Consider the following 23,064-nt stretch of genomic DNA (forward strand, 5'->3'; position numbering starts at 1 on the left):
CTTTGGACCAACTATTCACTAACGGTTTCCTGGGATATGACCTTGGCTCCTTCAGAGACCTTGACTCTTATTCTCCCTTTCAGCTAGGCTGCAAGTGGTCACCTTGGGAAAACACTTTTTTTCTGGTTCAGCTTGGCTCTGGAGTGTGATGTTACTAACACATTTCTCCTGCCTATACCAGAACTTGCACAGATCTTTCTTCAGTTCTCTATAGTTGTGGTGCTACCTGGTCTGGGCCCCAACATATATCGAATTCAGACACAATTGTCCTGCTTGGTTCTCTAGGGGGGAAAGAGGAGCTTGTAGTGAGTTACATCAACTCTTTCCTATTAGCTCATCTAAAGGGGGTTTAGTCAGAGGAAGGTGGTCAGCCAAGCCCTTGACCTGGCCAAACATAGACTTATGAACTCAGGGAAGTTCATTTCAGTAAATTATCATAAAACATTATATCATGGGGCCGGCACTGTGGTGTAGCAGGTAAAGCCGTTGCCTCCAGTGCCAGCGTCCAATATAGGCGCTGGTTTGAGTCCTGGCTGCTCCACTTCTAATGGGTAGCTCCCTGCTAATGTGCCTGGGAAAGCAGTAGAAGGTGGCCCAAGTGCTTGGGCCCCTGCACACACATGGGAGACCCAGAAGAAGTTCCTGGCTTTGGATCGGCACAGCTCCAGCTGTTGCAGCCAGTTGGGGAGTGAACCAGGGGGTGGAAGACCTCTCTCTCTCTCTGCCTCTCCTTCTCTCTCTGTGTAACTCTTTCAAAATAAATAAATAAATCTTTTAAAAAAACCACACATTATATCATTCCTTGAGGCTTTTCTAGAGTTGGACTCTTATACTGGCACATTCTTCAAAGCTAGAGGCTAGTGAGTGATGAGACTGGAGTCGGAGGTAAGGGCCACATCCAGCATTACTTTCTTATTCATAGGGGTCACGGGAATTTTGTGGTGGAAGTGAGACTACCACATCTGTGTCCGAGGAAGTCCTCTGGTAGCAGCAAGGGGAATCTATTGGACTAGCAAGATGGCTACTGTGGCCATTTGGGGAGTGAACCAGTGGATGGAAGATCTCTCTGTCACTCACTCTATCTCTGTGATTCTTTCAAATAAATAAAAAAGATTAAAAACCGCAAGGATAAAATGGGAAAAACAATTATAATATATATACACCAGTTAAAGGAAGAGCTGTTATTTTCACTGTGAAAGAACATTCTCAAATTTAAGAAAGGGCTAAGATTACCAAGTAAGTGAAAATGGGAAATAAAGAGATTGGGAAAGGGAAGGAAACAAGCACATGAAAGTGATTTAACTCAGTTAGTAATCAAAGAGAGGCAACTGAGGTTTTATTTTTCATCAATTAGATTGCCACAGATTAATCATAACACTCACTATGGTCAAGATATAGGGAAAAAGGAAGTGCCACATATTTTTGGTGATATTATAAAGTAGTTCGAATCTATCTGGAGGGCAACGCAGCAATAAGAAATGCAATAAAATGGCTACCCTTTTTTAAAAGATTTATTTAATTTGTTTGAAAGGCAGAGTTATATATAGAGAGGGATCTTCCATCTGCTGGTTCACTCCCCAAATGGCCACAATGACTGGGGCTAAGCCAGGCCGAAGCCAGGAGCCAGGTGCTTCATCTAGGTCTCCCACTTGGGTGTAGAAGCTCGAGGAATTGGGCCATCTTCTGCTGCTTTCCCAGGCACATTATCAGGGAGCTAGATTGGAAGTGGAGTAACTGGGATTCGAACTCGAACTGGAGTGCAAATGGGATGCTGGCATTGTAGGAGGTGGCTGGCCCTGTGGCTACCCTTTGGACAACCAATTTTACTTCTGGGATTTTATTCTAAGGGAATAATTATTAGAAAAGTAGACAAAAATGTGTGTACCACAATGCTTACTGAGGTGCCATTGGAAATAGCAAAAGAAAAGAAAAAGGATTTAAGGAAGGGGTGGTTAAATAACTTAAGGTACATCGAGGCTTGAACAATTGAATTCTACATACTCCTTCAAATGATGAGATATATCTAGATCTACTCATGTGGAAATACAACCACAACATAGGGCCAAGTGAACAAAAGGAAGCTGGACATAGCAGGTGCATTTTAATTTTCTCTCCCTCTTCCCCTCTCTATTTTCATCTGGACAGAGATGTGTATATGTATGCATGTACATACATCTGAAATGCATCTGAAAGCATATACTCCCAAATTTCACACTGATTACCTAAATGGGGTTGAGTAATTTTTATTTTCTTCTTCAAAATTTCTGTATTATTTCAATTTCCTTTTTATGTTGAATATTTTTAAGGAGAATAAAAAGCCATTAAAGGCATTTTCATTAAGGAAAAAAAACTCAAAAGTCCTTCAAGTAGAAATAGGTCATTTCTGATACTGTGGGAGCAAGCATTCACGTTCCAGGCACCGAGTCCCAGTTTGTAGTAAGATGGCTCCGTGCCGCACAGCCTCCAACTGCTCCCATGTGCATTTCCAGGGAAGTAAAGTCACTCACCTCTGAGACCGTTACCTTCTCTCCAGTCTCGTCAATCACATCACCTGTCGGTAAGTAAACAGAGCAGAGACTTGACAAGGGTTTTACAGGAGGATTTGTAAGTGTATTTTTTTTTTATCGTGATTATCTACCCAACAAATGTACCATTTTCATTGTAAAATTCAGTGGCATGAATTACACTGCCAGCATTGAGCAATAACCACCCCAAATAAAAACATCCTGTTCCTGTCCAGCCCCAGCCCTGGTAACCACTTTTAATCTTTCTGTCTCTATGAACTTGCATCTTCTAGGTATGTATTGTAAGTAGAATCAGACAACATTTGTCCTTTTGTGTCTGGCTTTTTTCACCTAGCATAACATTTTCAAGTTTCATCCATGTTGTAGTGTGTGTCAAACTGTACTACTTCTTCTGGCTGAATAATATTCAATTGCATGCATATGCCACATTTTGTTTATTCACTCATCTGTAGATGGGCTACTTAGGAATGGAATTGCTGGGTCATACAGTAATTTAAGGCAGGTTTTAGGTGGCTGGTTAGGTCAGTTGGTTAGAGCGTGGTGCTAATAAAGTAGGGTTTCTTTAAAAAAAAAATCTTACTTCTTCTGATTCTTCACCCTAGACTTGTAGTCAAGCTGCCTCAAAACCCATCAGGTCACACAGCCCACAATGTCCACTGAGCTCCTTTCCCTAGAAGGGGTTGGACTTCAGCTCTTTTCCCCAGAGTGAGAGTAAGGTGAGGCTACAGGTTAGTCACTGGTCCAGGAGAGACTTCATCCTTGGAAGCCCTCCAATCAGAAAAGTCACCTGGGAGAGATGTGAACTTAGTGCTAGTGTGTTAGGATTCTTCACCAGAGGATAACACAGACAGGCTGGAGGTGGAAGACTGTCCTGATGCCAAGCGCACAAATATGTATGGCCTTTCCAGTCTTACCCAGTGTTCGAGTAGGTCTCACAACGAGCCAGAGAACTTAGATCCCCGTCCAAATTAACTTATTTAAAAATAAGCCATTTGAATTTTTTTTTTTTTGACAGGCAGAGTGGACAGTGAGAGAGAGAGACAGAGAGAAAGGTCTTCCTTTGCCGTTGGTTCACCCTCTAATGGCCGCTGCGGCTGGCGCACTGCGCTGATCTGAAGCCAGGAGCCAGGTGCTTCTCCTGGTCTCCATGGGGTGCAGGGTCCAAGCACTTGGGCCATCCTCCACTGCACTCCCGGGCCACAGCAGAGAGCTGGCCTGGAAGAGGGGCAGCCGGGACAGAATCCAGCACCCCGACAGGGACTAGAACCCGGTGTGCCGGCGCCGCAGGTGGAGGATTAGCCTATTGAGCTGTGCCAGCCGCCTTTTGAATTTAAGCATATGAAAAGTTGTTTGGTGGGGGTAATGGGAAATGTTAGAGTGCTCTAGTTTCTATTTAAAATTTTAATTTTTTATTGAGGTGAAATTCACATAACATACAATAACAAAGTGTACAATTTAGGATCGTGTAGTCTGTTAACAGTGCTGTGCATCCTCACCTCTCTCTAGTTTCAAAACCTTTCATCACCCCAGAAGAACTCCCCACGTGCTCTTAGCTTTTCAGATGTTATCATCTTCCTGTGCTGGCTGGGGCCCTGAGTGTTCAGTCCTGAGGTGGTAGACAAATGAGGGACCGGCCCTCATCAAGCCTCCCCTCAACGCCATTTAGTTTTCTAGAGGGGAGTCAGCAGATCAGCAGTTTCAGTAGCATACTTGCTGCTCATTTATTTTTTATTTACTATCAATTGACAATTTTATATATTTATGAGCACACTGTGGTATTTTTGTATTTGTATACAGTATAGAATGATTATGTCAAGCTAATTAACATACCCATCACTTCACATATTCAGTTTTTTTGTGAGAATATTTAAAATCCACTCTTTTAGTAATTTTTTAAAAAGATTTTATTTATTTGAGAGGCAGAGTTACAGACAGTGAGAAGGAGAGACAGAGAGAAAGGTCTTCCGTCTGTTGGTTCACCCCCCAAATGGCTGTTGCGGCTGGAGCTGCACCGATCCAAAGCCAGGAGCCAGGTGCTTCTTCCTGGTCTCCCATGTGGGTGCAGGGGCCCAAGGACTTGGGCCATCTTCTACTGCTTTCCCAGGCTACAGCAGAGAGCTGGATCAGAAGAAGAGCAGCTGGGACTAGAACCCAGCACCCATATGGGATGCCAGTGCCGCAGGTGGAGGATTAACCTACTGTGCCACGGCGCGGGCTCCTCACTCTTTTGAAATATATCATATATCATATATTATGAAAATATGAAATATATCATATATTATTATTAACTATGATCTCCATGCTGTGAAATAGAGTTCAAAAATTTATTTCTCCTATTTAACTGAAACTTTGTGCCCTTTGACCAACGTTCATCTCATTTAACATGAGAGTGAATTGAGTTATTGCTTTTCTTCAAGGTATTGGGAACTCCTTGAGGACAGAGAGTAAGTCTTTTTTTTTGACAGGCAGAGTGGACAGTGAGAGAGACAGAGAGAAAGGTCTTCCTTTTTTCCGTTGGTTCACCCCTCAATGGCCGCTGCGGCAGGTGCGCTGTGGCCAGCGCACCACGCTGATCTGAAGCCAGGAGCCAGGTGCTTCTCCTGGTCTCCCATGCGGGTGCAGGGCCCAAGCACTTGGGCCATCCTCCACTGCTTTCCTGGGCCACAGCAGAGAGCTGGCCTGGAAGAGGAGCAACCAGGACAGAATCCGGCGCCCCAACCAGGACTAGAACCCGGGGTGCCGGCGCCGCAGGTGGAGGATTAGCCTATTGAGCCACAGTGTCGGCCAGAGATTAATGTACATCTTGGTTTTCTCAATACCCAACAAAATGGATTGCATCTAGAAGGTGCCAAATAAAAGCTTTTGGGTTAGAATGGAACAGGCGTGTGTTCTTTCTTAATGAATAGAGAGAATAAGAGGCAAATATAGATTTCAGAGGCTTATAGATATAGAGCTCCATTACTCTTGAAAACAATCTGCAAAACAGAAATTTCCCAGGACTCAGGAAGGCAGGGAGACATGCATACCATAGAGAGTCCCATTAATAGAACACTTGTGGAAAAGCATGATGTTCTGAGTCAAGGTCCCTGTTTTGTCGGAGAAAACATATTTAACCTGTCCAAGTTCCTCATTAAGGGTAGTGGTGCGAGCCTGGGCTGGAGTGCTCTTTGGTGCATAAAACATCTTCTGATCCCAGTTGATATAGTAACTGTTGCCCAGTCTTATTAGTTCAACACTAAGGAGAAAGCAAGAAAAGAGGGATGCTGGGTCAGAGCCAGACAAGTGAATATATCTTCCTGGCTTCCTCCTTCCCGGAGCACGGTACCTGTATCCGAAAATCACACTATCCCAACTCCCTGGGAACCTGCTGTCCTGAAGGACCTTCCCTACCACTCAGTATTCTCACAGGATGCTAAGCACAGGCTTCCTCAACCGGACACAGATACACCTGAGAAACTTGTCTGACTCATACCTTCCTTTCACACTTTCTTCTTCTTCCAAAATGTGCCCAGGGAAAAGCCACAGTTTTTGAACTTCAGTAATCACGCGAGATCTGATGGAATAACTGTTGACTTAGAAAAGGCTGCACTGGCCTGATCAGAGAGCTGCTGCTGCTGCCATGTGGAAAAGAGAACCCTGCACACCCAGAGTTTCTTTGTTTTAGGACAGGAGTGGGGACCTTTGCCCTGCGAAGGGGCACTTGGGTATTTACAACATCATTTGCGGGCTACACAGAATGATCAGCTTAAACAGTGAGCCTCCTCCAGGTACTGAATTTCGAGTCCTGCCTGCAGTTGCCTTGGCAGGGTCAGACCAAGTGCTTTCATGGGCCTTACGTGGCCTGTGGGCAGGACATTCCCCCAGACCTGTTTTAGAAGAAAGGAAGAAGCCGTGAAAGTCGGAAATAATTTATGGGCCAACCCCTGATGCGCTCCGAGCAGAGCCCACCTGCCTCTGGTGGGCCTCGTCCTCCTACGTTCTCCTCATTTGCTGTGAAGTCTCCTCCCACCTTGGTCACACACTACTCTATTGCAGACTCTTCCTGCTTGACACGCATCTTCATTTTAACAGTGAGGACGTTTAAGGAGCCTCTTCCCCGTCATCACTCATGCTGAGTGTGCACTAGCTGCCTCATTACAATGTCCGCCTGAGAGAGGGTGCCGAGAGATGGGGGGTGTTGCTTCTGGGGCGAGGGAGGAGATGCCCAGGTCCTCATCACTGACTCTTTCCCAGGATCCTCCCGCTTGGAATTATGAGCCCTTCCTGTCCTTTACCGAACCAGCCACCACCATGCTCCCTCCAAGCCCAAACACCTCAGCCTGGTTGTTTCTTAGAAAGACCTTTTCTCGTTTTTTGGGACAGAATCCAAACTCTTTGGCCTGGAATTTAAGGATTTTATGGATCTGACCTTAAACGACCATCTAACACCGAGTCTGCCTATTCATTGTTGTATGAACAGATCATACTTTCGGAAACCTTCTCCCCTTTTTATATGCAGAAATTTCTGCTTGCCATCTTCCTTCCCTATATTCTGTTTGACAAATACTACCTCCAGATAGAACTAGTCCATTCCTTCTTGAGACCCTTAGAACAGTTATATACATTTCTATTGCATTATTATTATTGCATTATTATTATTAAAATATTTATTTGAAAGGCAAAGTTACAGAGAGGCAGAGGCAGAGGCAGAGGCAGAGGCAGAGAGAGAGAGAGAGAGAGAGAGAGAGAGAGAGGTCTATCTTCCATCTGTTGGTTCACTCCCAATATGGCCGCAACGGCCAGAGCTGTGCCGATCCAAAGCCATGATCCAGGAACTTCTTCTGGGTCTCCCATGTGGGTTCAGGGGCCCAAGAATTTGGGTCACCCTCTATTGTTTTTCCCAGGCCATAGCAGAGAGATGGATCAGAAGTGCAGCAGCCGGGATTCGAATCGGCGCCCATATGGGATGCCGGCACTGCAGGCAGTGGTTTACCCACTACACCACAGTGCTGGTCCTCTGTTGCATTATTTTTATATTGCACCATAATTCTTTATTTATATATCAGGTTGTTGAGTTTTTTTTAAGCTAAATTTCAAGCTTCTCTAGGGAAAGGGCTGTCTTATTGTATTATACATGTTTCTATCTCTAGCACCTTGTATGGCGCTTGGCACATAGTAGGTGATCAATACATACTTATTAAATAAGATATTTTGCTTATACAGGGTGCTTTTGGGCTGGAATAGCACAGTTAAGGGTTTAGGGAACCTGGAAAGGAGGACATGAAAATGTGTCTGGATATGTGTATATACAAGGAATGCTTAGACTTGAAAAGGAAGATTAGAAATATGGTAGAGGTTTCTGTCATCTATTCCAAATTTTTGTCCAAGGTGCTTATGAAATAGGGAGGAAAATCCTCCTTTATCTTTTCTCCAACTTTTAGGAGCTGAAGCTACATCCACGTGCCTGTGCCATTCATCACAGCTTCCGTGGGAAAATGCGTTGAGTTCTGACTGAGTGACTGAGCAGTGAATGGACCTCATCTCACTGGCCCACTAGAGGCCACCTGGCCTGTGCTTCAGCATCTCCAAACCTGTGTGCGCGTCCTCAAATGGTTCGTGTGTTTCTGTGCCTTATTTAGTCACTTTCATTACAATTTGAGGACAGGGCTAATTTTCCTTTTGTATGAACCAGTATTCTGGACACAGAAGGCATTTATGTAATCTCTGGACACTTAAGAGTATCTTGTACAACAGGCATTGTGGAAAAGAAAGGGTTAAAGAGCACATAGTAAATGCTTTTTAAAAGCTCACACTCTAGCTGGAAAACTTAAGCGAAACCTATGAAAACAGCTTCTTCCCCCATAACCCAAAGTGATCAAAGAAGCCTACCTCACGTAGAGGGAAATGGGCACCATGGTGTTGAGAACAATGAAGTAGGACCAGAAAATGAAGAGAGAAGAGACAAATGATGAAGAGACATAATTTTCCCATGGCAGAAAAATCTGGAAGTAGTAGCCAATCTTGTTCTCCCAAACGCCATGCCCAACTGCTAGCATAAGACACATGGCGACTAAAAACAGGAAAATCTATTAAAAAAAAAAAAGAGTTAAATGAGCATCTCATTCAAAGTACATGCTATTTCATTTCTGCTTTTGGAGCCTTATCTCAACAAAGTCTGTCTCCTTGCAGGGCAGGGAGGCCTTAGCATTCACAGGCTCTGGGCAGCTGTACACAGCACAGGGAAGAGAGTCCAGCAGGAACCATCTTCGGGATTTTGAAGGGAGATAATAATAGCTAAAATACATCAAGCACTAAGTAACTGCTAAGAACTGTGCTAAGTGCCTGACATATACGATTTCATGTTGGTATTGACAGTGGCAAGTATTTTGCCTACAGTCTCTTAGAAGAAACAGGTTCTGAACCAGTTGGAGAACCATTCTTGGAGTAAGGTGCTACTTTCGCAAGAGTCTAAAATGCGGCACCGCACGCTCGCGTGCCTTAGAGGAGGCATGGGTGGCATCGTCATGTACCACCCCCAAGTCTCCCCAGTGGGCTTCACATCTTGGTCACAAAGTGTTGCTGGTTCAAAGCGAACCTTCCCCTTGCTGGACAATCTCATCTTTGTGGCACAAATGGGAAAGACTTTGAAGAGCCGAGAAGGAAGACAGGAGGAACAGGTCTAATTGGGAACAACCTCAGACGCTTTTTGTTGTAGAAAATTGTAAACACACATTCAAGTGCATAGGTAGTCTGAGCAATCCCCACGGACCATCTACCTATCATGCGGTCAACGGTTAGGTATTTCATCTGAACCTCCTCTTCTGGTGCCTTCTCTATTATTTTAGGAAAATCTCTCACATGACATAATTGTATCTATAAGTAATATATTGTAGCTTTAAAAGACATATTATTTACAAACATATTAGTAATACCGTTATAATTTTAAAATGACCAATAAGTATTCAGTATCTTTCAATATCAAAAACAGATTTGAGAGTAGGGTGAGGGGTTGGGAGAGAGAAACCTTTCACTTAAGGCCTACAAACTTCATGCATTCCAGAACCAGTTCTTTTGCCTCAGACTGAGCCACCAGAAAGAAGACCACCTCTTGTTAGACCAAGCCCCAGAGAGCGGCTGTCCCCTCGGCCTGCACACAGCTGGGGCAGGGCGCAGGCTGTTATTTCTCCATTCCTAGAGCTTTCCCGGCCATCCTGAGGCCTCCCAGGCCTTTGTGGAAATTCTACATTTCTTACTATTGTGTTGGAGTCTTTCAAGCTTCACTTTGCTTCCTTTCAGTAAGAAGAAAAAAGAAATTGCTAGCTTGGTGATTGCCACGAACCCCAGAGGTTACTTGTTTACTACCACAGACTGTCTGACCCAAGAAGAGCAGAGTTTTCCATTTAGCAAAATGTGGTTCAAGACTGAAATAAATAACTCAATTTTGTCACTCTAGATACAACAGATCTAGAACCAGGGCCACCACTCTCATAATGGAGCTCCTGGGTTCAGAGGCAGCCCATCAAAAATCTGGAACCGCTGGTCCTCTGGCCTAGGCAGGGAGGCAATGGTAGCGGTAGCGAGAGGAGCTGAGGTTTTGACAGCACTGCCTGCTGCCCTGCCCCACCTCCTGCGGCCCTGCCTGGCAGCCACCATACACCCCTGTGCATGACAACTCCGCCAGCTCTTATAGAAGCCACAGTCCGCATGATGGCCTGGCCCAGCTTGCATGGCAGCCAGGTCTGTGCCATCCAAACCCCCTTTTCATTCACCACTCAACTCCTGTTCTGTAAACTGCCCAAGCCATCCCCCATTTGTGCACTGCCCAAAGCTCCCTTTCTATGTACCCCCTAACTTCCCTACTGTGTAGTAAAAACTTCAGCTTCTGTGATGTTGCAACTTAGAACCAGCGCCAGCTAGAAATATCCAATATTGCAGCAGGCTGTGTCCCTGCAATGACCTTCAGATCTTTATAATGTCATTATATTAAAACTATGATAGCCAACATTCTATTCCCATCATGCACCTGATGCCATGAGTGTTTCTGAAATTCCTAAAAAATGGCATAGAAAAAATGGGTGGTACTTAGCCCCACCCCCTATGTCTCCAGATATTTAAAGAGATGGCCCAGGACCTTGTTGAGGGCCATTCTCTGGGGAGCTTGCCTGCACTTATTTCTTGAGTGTGCACTGTTGCTTTGCATGTAAATAAATCTTGCTTTGTGCTGACCTTCAAATCTGTCTCCTCCTTGAATTCTCTCTCATGTGGAGACAAGAGCCTGGACCACGCCTGACCAGGAGCCACCTCACGGAACCCTTCACATCTCTGCTTTACGTTGCGCATCATTCCAATTCAAGCACATTATTTCTTGGCCTCACAAATACAATCCTAATGAACAGTTCATGTTCAGACAGCACTGTCACAGCTGCTGTGGTCAATGGGGAGAGACGGAGGGCATCAAACTCCAGTGCAGCTGTGGGCTCGGCAGGAAGCAGCTTTGCCGAACAGGCTTCCTGTGCCTGCTGTATTCCCCCCTAAAACATCTCCCAAAACAGGGGGGAAATGGAGTCGTTAAATTAGAAAGATATCGGCTTCAGCTTTGAGAAATGAGCGTGTATTCGATCCAACTACATTGGCAATGTCTTGGCACAAATACCATAAAAAACAAAACCAAAGAGCTGGTAAAAACCTAGCTGATTAAAAACACTTCTTCATTTGATAACTATTGAATGGGTATTTCTTATGCAAGGCATTCCCAACAGGATAGAGATGAGCAGGACATAATTTCTACATGCAGGCTCATAATTTTGTAGCTAAGACATTCACTAATTATTTTTAACTCCCTCAACAAATAATAAAGCTCTCATTATATGTCAGGATAGTCTGGATACCACACAAGTTAAGCAATGAAAAAAAAAAAGCCATTTAACTAGTGCTAAGTGCTGTGAAGAAAATAAAACAAGTTGATAGAATAAAGAGGGTCTTGGTGGGGTGGCTACTTTAGGAAGAGTAGCAGAGAAGGCTTCTCTGAAAAGGTGGCATTGAATGATGAAAAATCAAGTCGTGCAAAGACATTGCCAGCCAGGGGAAAGGCTAAGGTAGGAATTAATTTGTTCTCTGACATGATCTGCAGTTTGCCTGAGTAGAGATTTCTAGATCAAAATAATTTTCACTGAGAACTTTGATGTTATGACCCTACTGATTTCTAGGACTCAGTGGTATTAGTGAGAAGTCTGATGCTAATCTAATTTTCATTTTTTGGTTGATAGCTTATTTTTATTCCCATGAGACTCTCCAAACTTCTTTTCTCATGGGAGGAAGAGAGACAGAGACAGACAGAGATCTTATTGCTCGTTCACTTCCAAAATATCCATGATTAAGGAGCCAGGAACTCAATCCAGGTCTCCCATGTGGGTTGCAGGGATCCAACTACTTGAGTTAATATATCTGCTGCCTCCCAGGGTCTGTATAAGCAGGAGGCTGTAATCAGGAACTAGAGATGGCAATGGAATCCAGGAACTCTGATATGGGTTACAAGCATCTTAACTGCTTGATCAAATGCCTGTGCATGCCCACATTTTTTTTAACCTCTCTGTCTTTCTGTTTTATGTTCTAGGAGGCTCTTTGACTCTATTTCAGCCCCTTTATTGTGTTTTTTTTTTTATGTTAGTAATCCCATTTTTACTTTTCAAAATTCCTTTGTTGTTGTTCTTAGATTTTTTTCTCTTTTCTAAGAAATCAATTCTTATTTTATGCATGCAATTGCTTATTCTAAGACTAGTCACACTAATTTTTGAAAGTTCTGTTCTTTTCCTCTCCCTGAATTATAACTGTTTATTGCAGGGTCAGTTATTCTGTGTGTTCACCGTCACCCTCATCCTCCTTCTGGCACTACTGGTTTTCTTCTTGTCCACTGACACATATAGATGCCTTGCTAATCCTTACAGGCTGCTGGAGTAGGCTTGGTCTCCTTTGGTAAACTTTGCTTCCCCAGTAGGTCATTCCCTTGAATGTGGAATCGGGTCAACAGGTACTGTTTGACATACGTCATCTTAGGACACACAAAGAACTTGCAGGTGAACTTGAGCCCCCCAGATTTAAATCTGGATGGGCTTTATTTGGAAGCATTGACAACCGTATTAGAAGTTCAGGTAGGTTGATAAATGTCTTTCAAAGGCAAATCTCTCGTTTGAGACGGGGAGGCAGATATCTATACGTCTTGGCCATGTGGATGCTGTGCGGGTGGAGGGGTGGCACAGAGGGCCAGCTGTTGCCCACTTTGTTTTGTGGATAATTTTGAAATGAATTACTCTGCATATTGCCCCACATCCTACTCTTGCTCTCCAAACCTGCTGATTCTAGCTGGGAGCACTCTTGAGCTCTATCAGGTAGTGTATTATCTCTGTAGTTCCCAATACTTAGCTTTATTATTCATCTGCACTCTAAAAATTCATCAGCACCTCAGGTCTGCTGATGGCTCTTCACCCTGTGTCGGGGAAGCCAGGTGTTTCTTTGCCGCTTGTACTTCCTCATAATCATTTCATCCAGCTTGAACGGGAAGTCATGATGTCCATCTTCAACTGGCTGCCCTGGAGTGAACATGGTAGCTCACATAGTATTCCCTACTTTTTGAAGAGAAGACTGCATGAACCAGCTCATGGATGTGGGACTTGACAGTAGCGGCTCTGCCGGCATGGCCGCTTCCAGCTTCCACACTGCTTGCCTGCTGCCTCCACCTTGTAAGAGGTCGAGCAGAGAAGCAAGTACTCTCTGCAGACACTTTTACAGACCCCACCACACTCTTGCTCTACTCTGCATGGCTGTTCTCTGTGCCTGCTCATCCTAGGGCTCCCTTCCTCTCCTCCCATGTTTCGTGGCTCCCGTAACTGCTTCTTTCTTGTTTTGCTTGAATATACATTCTAGAAGCTTCCTAAGAAAGGATATAAGAATAACCTTTTTGTCTTTGCACATATGGATATTTCTTTACACTCATATTTCATCAACAGCTTCACTGGATTTAGGCTCCAAATCATTTTCTGGCAGATTTTTGAAGGTAACGATATGGATCATCTGCTGTTGTTGAAAAGGAAAAATGCTATTCTTGATTCCTGATCCTGCACCTGAATTTTGCTCTCTGAGAAGGATTTTAGGATCTTCTTTTTAAACAATTATTTTTTGTTTATCTGAGAGGGAGGGAGAGGGAGGAGGAGAGGGAGAGGAGGAGAGAGAGAGAGAGACAGAGAAAGAGAGATTAACATCTGATTTGCTAGTTCATTTGCCAAATGCCTAGGGCTGGGCCAGGGCTGGAGCCAGGAGCCAGAAACTCAATCCAGGTCTCCCCCGTGGGTGGCAAGGACCCCAACCCTTGAGCCATCACCACAGTCTCTCAGGTTTGTACTGGCAGGAGGCCAGGAGGCCGAAGTCAGGAGCTGGAACTGGGAATCAACCCCCGGCATTCTGATACAGGACAGAGGCATCTTGACTGCTAGGCTGACCACCACTTCCGGGATCTTCTTTTTAACTATAATTTCTTCGCATGTGGTTTATCTTAATGTGAAACAGGACTTGTCATGCGTTACTTTTGTCTCTCCAGGGAGATAGCAAGTACAGCATAAAGAGTTTTGAGGCTGAAAAGTTGTGCCTTCGTGGGTAAGTGCGATGACTGAATACAATGATGCAGGGAAAGCGCCTGGCATGTGTTGACACTGACAATGCCCTTCCCCCCAAACCCCAAGTGGGCACACACACGTGAGGGCAGGGGCCAGAGCTTACACGTCCTTACAATCCTCAATAAATAAGCCTTGATGGCCTGAAGAGTCATAGACCTATTTTACCATCAATTTTCTGTGAGACTCTATACTCATTGTTACTGTGTCTCAATTAACTCGATTGTCAAAGAGTAAATGATGGAGTAAATAAAGAGGAAAATGGAGAAAATGCTTCTTGATTTGGATGTGGCGAGGCTGCAGTCGATGTGAAAATATTCTAAAAAGTGAAAACCCCTCTGCAGATGCCCGCTCTTGTCACTGCTCTTCAGACAGATACACAGACAGCTGAGCCTCGCTCGGCAGGTGGGAGGCCTCATGTCTGAAGATAAGCCTAGGCCCGATGACCCAGCTTACTGCTCAATGATCCAAGCTCCCAATCTTGCCAAAAAGCATATTTGCCCGTGTCGCCTTCCTGAACAGTTGACTGTGCCTGCCCTCCCCATTAAGAAACCAGGAAAAGGAACTTGTTTAACTGCTGAAAGCTACACACTCGGTAGTACAAAGAGAGAGACAGTGGGTACTCAAGCTCAATGGTCTCCAAGCTCAATGAGCTCTCCTAATTTTCTAACATGGTATTTATTAAATCCAAAAGATTTTGAAAACCAACTGTGGTGTTTCCCATGATTAAGGAGAAAAAGTAAATTATCCTTCATATATTAACACATACTCATATGTTAATTAATATAAGAGAATGCATCTTTGAATTTTCAGAGTCCAAGCAATGGGATAAAAATAAAAATGAGAGATCATGCATCACAGGAGCTGCTCGGTTATGCAAAGAAGTAGTGAAGAAACTAATCTCTATACCTAACAGGAATAAAGGCAACCTCTATCAGAATGTGTGGAAATAAGTTCATTTATTAGTCTTTAACGTAAATTTCTATTACCAGTGCTGATTATTCTATAAAATAGTGTTTTTCAAATTTTTCTCCTAGCAGAACACTCTGTCTTTCCAACTGAAATTTTATGAAACAGGCCAACATAAAGCTGTTCTTTTTTTTTTAAAGATTTATTTATTTATTTGAAAGGCAGAGCCACAGAGAGGCAGAGAGAGAGAGGGAGGGAGAGAAGTCTTCCAACTGCTGGTCCACTCCCTAAATGGCTGCAACAGCCGGAGCTGAGCCTATCCGAAGCCAGAAGCCAGAAGTTTCCTCTGGGTCTCCCATGTGGGTGCAGGGGGCCAATAATTTGGGCCATCTTCTGCTTTTCCCAGGTCACAGTAGAGAGCTGGATCAGAAGTGGAGCAGCTGGGACTCAAACTGGCACCCAGCGTGCCCACATGGGATGCCGGCACTGCAGGCAGCAGTCCCACCTGCTACACCACAGTGCTGGCCTCAGTTGCTCTTTTTGAAGCAGGAACTTCAGGATAAAAAGCCCAGAACAGGGGCCAGGTGCTGTGGCATAGTGGGTAAAGCCACCGCCTGCAGTGCCGGCATCCCATATGGGCATCGGTTTGAGTCCTTGCTGTTCCACTTCTGATCCGGTTCTTAATTTCTCAAGTAGGGTCCTTGATCCATTCCAGTACCACCAATCAAAGCATAATATGCTTTTTAAATTAAAACAAATTCATTTTTTTTGAAAGGGGGGGACGAGAGAGAGAGAGAGAGAGAGAGACAGAGACAGAGACAGAGAGAGAGAGAGACTTCTATCTGCTGATTTATTCTCCAAATTCCTGCAACAGCCCAGGGCCAGGCCAAAGTCAGGAACCTGGAACCCAATCCAGGGCTCCATGTCGGTGGCAGGGACCCAGAGAGTTGAGCCATCACTGGCTGTCTCCCAGGTACACATTAGAAGGAAGCTAGACCTGAAGTAGGAGATCCAGGACCTGACTGAGTCACCCCAAGTTACTCTGCTGTCAGATGTGGGCTTCCAAAGCAGCATCTTAACCACCCTACCAAACTCCTACCCATCATTTTTTTAAACAGCGGTTTCTTTATTTAATATTTTTCATTAATTCGAGGGGTGGGAGAGACAGACAGACAGACAAAGCTCCCATCTGCTGGTTTATTCTCCAAATGCCCACAGTGGCCAGGATGGCCTAAGGCCAAAATCTGGAGCCAGGAACTCAATCTAGGTTTCCCTTGTGGGTGGCAGGAACCCAATTACTTGATTCGTCACCGCTGCCTCCCAGTCTGCCATACCAGCAAGCTGGAGTCAGGAGCCAGAGCCAAGTATTGAACTTCACTCTGAACTGACCCCTCCAACTGCCCATCCTCCATCACGCAGATACAATCTGGACTGCCTTGGAAACCAGCTCTGTTCTTTTCTGCCTCAGACCCTGGACTATGCAAACCTTTCAAACAACTGAATTCAGAGTTGCAGATGCCAGCTATTCCTGTGGGAGGGAGGGAAAAATGTGTATTTGTTAAGAAACCGAAAAGATAAACTTCGCTTACCCAGAGCACAAGGATATTCATGAGCCGGTCTACGTGTGTCTGCTTAAAGGTGTACTTTCCACTGTTCTGCATTAATTTGGTGTCAGGCCCTAAGTAAAAGAGGCAGACATTAGGGCTTAGGGTCCTGCATCCACTCAGAGCCCTGACATCGGGCTGACATGTACCTTTACGATCGCCTGATCTAACCTCTTGTCCGATTTCAGAAGCCAAAGCCCTGGAGAAAGGCTCAGAGCTGGTGCCAGTGACCGATGAGGGCAGACGGCCAGGAAGGAGGGTCCCAGCTCCCATAAGTTGCGTGTGTGCTGTCCCTTGCTTCGCAGCGCCCGGGGCAGTCTGGACTTTCAGAGGCGAGTTAAGGCAGAAGGGGGCTCACAGCCACTCCCTCATGGGGAGTTTTCTAATAAAGAGATCTCTGCCTTCTTTGGAGGACCCCTCTGCCAGGCCCGGCCCTGTTAACGTTTCTAACTGGGAAAGGAAGGAGGGAAAAAGGCAATGATTGCTTCTGAGGTGGAGGCTGCGGAGCCGAGTGTCCCCTGAAGCTGAGGCACAGAGACTCTGTGTTTCCTTACGACAGGGAGGACAGCAAGCAGAAGCAAGAAGCTTTAAATCTCATCTCACTGGGAGGAGAGCCGGAAATCAGTGACCAAGACACCACTGGAGAGAAAGCACAGGAGGCTTAGAAGAAGCTGCAGGTCGTGATTCCTCTGGCCTTTCACCATGTGACCGTTACTCTTACGTGTGCTCTACCAAAGGGATTTCATCAACGCCTCCACCCGGGGGCTGGAGCTGCCTGCCCTGGGAGCAAACGCTGGGAAGACACACTGCGTGCCATGCCACTCTTCCCTCTGAAGCACTCCTCGGAGGGCTGAAGTCATGAGAAGTCTGGCTGAGAGCCTGGGGCTACAGCGACCTTCCAGGCATCCTTAGGAAGGCTGACGCTAGCCCTAGTTTCAAGAAGAAGGTGGGGATCACAGTAGAATGTGGGCAGCAGGCAGCAGGTACAGCAGCTCAGCTCTGCACTCAGTTCGTCAGGACGCTCCTCGCTCAGAGCCGTCCAGAGGTCCTCACTACCAAGGAACCAACCGAGAGGCAGAGAGAGATGCCTTCACTAATCTGTGTTGGTTGGCAGCCTTACTGCTAGTGCTATAGGAAAAGACTTTGGCTGGAAAGTGAGCTTTTGAAGAGTGGCAGCTGTGTGGGAGAAGCTGCTGAAGTACAGCAAAATGAAGCCAGTACGTCTCCTTTAAATCTTCCGAGTTTGGGAACAAGGCAGCAGAGAAGTCGCCTCTCCAGATCAAGAGCAATGACAGGTCCCAGCTTGGACGCTCAAGCTTCTCCCGAGGGCTTGGGCCCTGTTATTTGCCACAGAATAAAGAGTCTTGGCATCTCCTGTTCAGGAGCAGGTTGGCTAGAGAGGGAGCTCTGGGAATCTGAGTTGTGGCAAATCTTTCTCCATGCTTCCTCCCATGCTGGTGGCTGACTGCCCGTTGTCACCCAGGGGCTAGGGTAGCACAGAGGCTTCCTCCTTATTCCTGAAACACCTCCTAATCCAATCTCTTGATGGATTATCGTTCTAAATGACCTCTCAAGGAAAGCCACTGCTAATGACCCATTTGTGCCTTTTCTTTAGCATGAATTCTCCACATAATATTTTATATTCTCCATAATGGGCACTGGGCCTAGTCTTTCTTCATGGGAGTATTCCACCTGTATATATCTTTTTTCACATGATAGTCCTTTCTTTCTTTCTTTCTTTTTTGAAATGCAGAGTGACAGAGAGAGGGGAGACACAGAGAGAACTTCCATCTGTTTCACTTCCCAAATGGCCATAATGGCCAGAGCTGGGTCAGGTCAAAGCCAGGACCTGGAACTCCTTCTAGGTCTCCCACTTGGGTTGCAGGGTCCCAAGCATTTAAGCCATCTTCCCAGGCATATGAGTAGGGAGCTGAGTTGGAAGTGGAGCGGATAGGAATTGAACTGGTGCTCATATAGGACGCAGTATCATAGTCGATGGGTTAACCCACTGCACCGTAATGCCGGCCACTCACATGCTAATTCTATTGTGCCCTCTCTATGTGCATACCGTCTCCTGTTTCCAGGTTCATGGAAGCTCTCAGGAATGTCCTATGGTCTTGGAACACAAAACTTTCCTCTAACAAAGGCAGAACTAACATGTTAAAGATCATTACTTGGAAAAAAGATTTCTTTTTCTAAGAAATAACTTTTTTTCCTTAAATCTCCCATCTGTCTCTCTCTCTCGTCTCAAAGCAATGGTGTTCTGATATTTTTCTGAGTACCATCTCCACATGCTAAAAATGAAGTGCCCACAACTTGGCTACGAATGGAATCCAGCAGGGTAGGCTAGGGCTCCAGGGAAACACACCTGTATAAATCACCAAGCCATAGCACCAATCTGTATTCCTAATGACACAGCCTCGGAGCAGTAGCTTGTCATGGTCCAGGAAGTAGTCCTTCCCCTTATAGGTCAGTACTCCTGTGAATCTGTGCAGCTTGTTATTGGGAGGCTCGCACCTCACTTCTCCTGCAGAAAAATGAAGAACAATCTTGGCTCTGGGGTCTTAGGCTTTTCCTTAGAGGATGGAAGGAGGCTTAACAGTAAAAATAGAAGAAAATCTCCCAGAACACATGCACAGTATTTCCCTATCATCTCTCAGCTTCTGTCCATTTCTCAGCAGCTCCCCAAGAAAAGGCAAACAAAGGTTTGTGGCCATCAAAGGAGAACAATTCTGTATGTGCCATGGGTCACCCAGGAGAGAGAAAAACCCCCCTGAGAACTCACTACCATCGGCACGGCCAGATCAGGTAGCTCTGCGTCTGAAGAAACTCAAAACCACTCAAAACAAACTTCTCTCTCTTTAAAAATGGGAAATAATCTGACTTTTTCCCGACTAGTAAAGTAAGTTTACCCCTTGTAAATATTTATGCAATACTAAAGGAATAAAGGAGAGAGTAAAACTCACCCGTTGTCTAGAGCAAAATGCTTTTAACCTTTTTGAAGTACATCCTTCTAAATTTTTTTTACATGCACTCATAAGCATATGTTTGTTTCCCAAACTAGGTTTATATTACATATAATAATTTGTATTTTTCTCTTATTAATATGTTATGAATTCTTTCCATTCCAGTAAACATCAACTTGCAGATTGTTTATAAGTTGATAGAATTCACAGTACGGATGTACCATACTTTATTTAACCAGTCTTCTATTGAGGAAAATTTGGATAGGCAAACCTATTTCCTAACTCACCATCAAAGGCAGACAGCAAGTCCAGGTTATCTTTCATGTCACTGGTGCATGTGATGGCCTGCTTCACTTTCAGGTTGGTTTCCCTAAAGTAAAGGACACAGGGTCACCAGAACAGGACACATACACAATAGCAGCACAGGTCCAGGGTCTCCGTCTCCTTCATGCAGCTTTAGCAAACAGATGCTGCTGGTAGAGCTTGGGCGATAGCACTGGGCCATGAGTCGCTCCCACTGGTCCCTTCTCTCACAGCACTGAGTGAGGTGGGATGTCTCTGCAAGGAAGCTGAGCATTGGGCTCCTTGCTCTCCCCTGTCTCCCTCCTCACCCCTTGCAACACATCACCAGTACTTTATCAGCTGTGAGACCTACCTGGTCAGATGCTCTGGAGACGCTGAAGAGACATCTCAAGACAACCTGGGGGCGGTACCTGCTCCTTTCGAGAATGAGGAGCAGGCCGTGGTGAGAATCTGCGTGTGCCTTCATGGTGACATATTCCTCATCTCATAAATACTCACATGGCCCCAAAGGGATCCCAGTTAGTCATGGAAGTCACACTTCCAAAAGCTTGTGGGCACCAGGAGGAACGGTTGTGAGAATGCAGACCCACACTAAACTCCACAGGACAAGCTCCCTGAAAATTTGGCTTCTGTCCTCCTAAGACCAGGAATGTAACACTTTATCTACCAGTAAAGAATTACTTCCATATTCAAATTATTCCCTGGGAACTTTAGAACTTTATTCTGAAATTTTGCAGTTGTGTTCACTTTCGTGCTACTCAGCATTGTGGAAGGGTCATTCCTTGGCGTCTGGGTGGGGTGGGAGGTGGGGCTGGTTCAGGACCTCCTTGCAGATACCAAAATGAGCAGATACTCAACTCCCTTATAAATAGAATCGTGTGGTATTCGCATACAACCAACACAATCCTCCCCTATAATTTAAATCATCTTTATATTACTCATACACTTAATGCTATGTAAATAGTTATAATGTTCTATTGTTCATGATAAGTTATATAGAACAAATTATATTGCTTATAGAATAATGACAAAGAAAAGACATCTGTGTGTGTTCAGTACACATGTCATTTTTTTCCAAATACTTCCGATGGGCAGTTGGTTGAGTCCCTGGGTATGGAACCTGCAGACAGGCAGGGCTGACTGGAGAGCCAGGGCATCTGGGTGAATGAATATGGAGTTTATTTGCCCAGATCCTGTGCCTCGGTATTGCCATTGAGAGCTCAACATTAGGCTTGAGGGTCCTAAGGATTTGCCTTCCAGTCTTCCCTTCAGTATTTCTAGGCCCTTTGGCCTGCTAATTATATTCTACACTTAAGGGTCCTGTTCATTCTCTGTATCACGTTGAGAGACCATTTAAATTGCTCAAATTGTCTTAACGGTGTATCAAGAGGGAACACTTACCCATCCAGGTCTGCTGTTTCTACGTACGCCAGGCCGTATGGCTCACTGCTAGAGAGTAACAGCATATCTGCCTGTGGTCAGAAAAGTCAGAGAAGCTAAGGAAAGCAGGAAGGCGGGCTCTTAACGTTACATCGTGAGAAAGGCAGCCCCTCAGGAACAAAGTCCACCCGAAGAACGCTCCAGACACTTGGTTTACTCTTTGTCGGTCTGGAATCCATCACTGCAATCACACCCCCTTCCAAAACCACTCCCACTTAGCTGTAGCCATGGTAAGAGATGGACGAGAGCAAGCTTCTTACCGCAGGGGCCGCTGGTCTCGGTTGCAAGGTGAGGCCGACAAAGGTCACCCAAAGCAGCAGCAGCAGAAGCACTGTCAGAGTCCTTGGTTCCCACCCAAGCCACAAGGAAAAGCCACAGCCAAGAGTACTCACCGTAACAGGCTGATCATTTTCTAGTTTGATTATATCTCCCACTTGGACATTCATCCATTTGTCTTCCTCCATCCTGTAAGAAAATAAATGATTTTTGAATGTCCATTCTAAGAATTTCCCCAAGCCAAGAAACAAAGCAAACAAAAAGAATGAAGAGCAGGCTCTTAGGATGGCCACCCTGGCTTGTGACACATCCTTGCCGCGATCTGGAAAAGGGCCTGTTCCTCTCGACTTTAGTCTGTAAGAGCTTTCTAGAACCCTGTAAAAGTTTATGCCGACATACACAAACATAACTGTTTTTAGTTAAGATGTAAAGAAATGTCTAAAAGGAAAAAAACAAATTCTCCTTTGTCCTCAGCCTTTAATTTTGCTCCCCCAAGTAGCCATTGTTAGTAATCTTTTTTTTTTTTTTTTTTGTATTTCTCTCTAGGAAAAAAAAACCAATCCATCTAATCACAAACAACATATACATTTAAAAGTTACACACAGGTAACACGACTCTCTGCCCTTTGCATTATTCATTTAATAACATATCTTAGAGAACACTTACAGATGTGGCTCATTCTTTGAAATGTACTTACCTGGCTGTGACAACTTGATTTACCTATGTTATTGGGTTTCCTTTGACCGCTTCAAATTCCCACTTCTCATGAAGGCAGCCTGGCAGTATGAGCAGATTCCGCAATAAAACTGGCCCACTCCTGTTTTGCACCTCAATTTCTCCAACTGTATAGAGCTCGTGAATCCTTCTTTCTTGACAAGCTACTAAGGACGATGTATATGTTGCCACAAGCATTTGGAAACACAGCTACTCCCTTGCAACAACTGCATTTTGCCCAGCACCCCCCAAGCTGGGAAGCTAAGGCAGCTCTAGAGACCTCTGCACATTCTGACTGAGTGCAGCCTTGTTATCTGTAGGGCACCACATACGCCATCACCCAGCCAGAAACACAAAGGCCTAGGGATCCCCCAGAACATCTTTCCTGGGGTTGCTTTGAGAAGGGCCAGGTTGATTTAAAAATCATTTTAGAGTGGGCAGTTGGTGTAGTTAGGGGCCTTTGGGATGCCTGCATCCCACATCTCAGTGCCTGGGTTCAAGTCTTGGCTGCACTTTGGATTCCAGCTTCTTGCTGTTGTGCACCCTGAGAGACAGTGAGTGATGGCTCAAGTGGTTGGGTCCCTGCCACCCATGTGGGAACCCAGATTGAGTTTCTGACTCCTGGCTTTGGCTGGCCTGGTCCTGGCTGTTGTGGGCACTGGGGGGTGAGCCAGCAGATGGAAGA

The 23,064-nt window shown here is 45.1% G+C and overlaps 1 protein-coding gene across 1 annotated transcript in view; it reads right to left on the minus strand.

Moving 5' to 3' along the window:
- The window catches only part of LOC133770964 (phospholipid-transporting ATPase FetA-like), a 101,045-nt gene that overhangs the window by 20,690 nt on the left and 57,291 nt on the right, over nucleotides 1–23,064 (minus strand). Inside the window, 8 exon segments of the mRNA XM_062206738.1 lie at nucleotides 5,311–5,336; nucleotides 5,552–5,760; nucleotides 8,394–8,590; nucleotides 16,666–16,754; nucleotides 19,049–19,207; nucleotides 19,934–20,016; nucleotides 21,351–21,421; nucleotides 21,782–21,854. Coding sequence (XP_062062722.1) covers nucleotides 5,311–5,336; nucleotides 5,552–5,760; nucleotides 8,394–8,590; nucleotides 16,666–16,754; nucleotides 19,049–19,207; nucleotides 19,934–20,016; nucleotides 21,351–21,421; nucleotides 21,782–21,854 — 907 coding nt within the window.

The sequence above is a fragment of the Lepus europaeus genome, chromosome 12, assembly GCF_033115175.1.
Source record: "Lepus europaeus isolate LE1 chromosome 12, mLepTim1.pri, whole genome shotgun sequence".
Taxonomy (NCBI): Eukaryota; Metazoa; Chordata; class Mammalia; order Lagomorpha; family Leporidae; genus Lepus; species Lepus europaeus.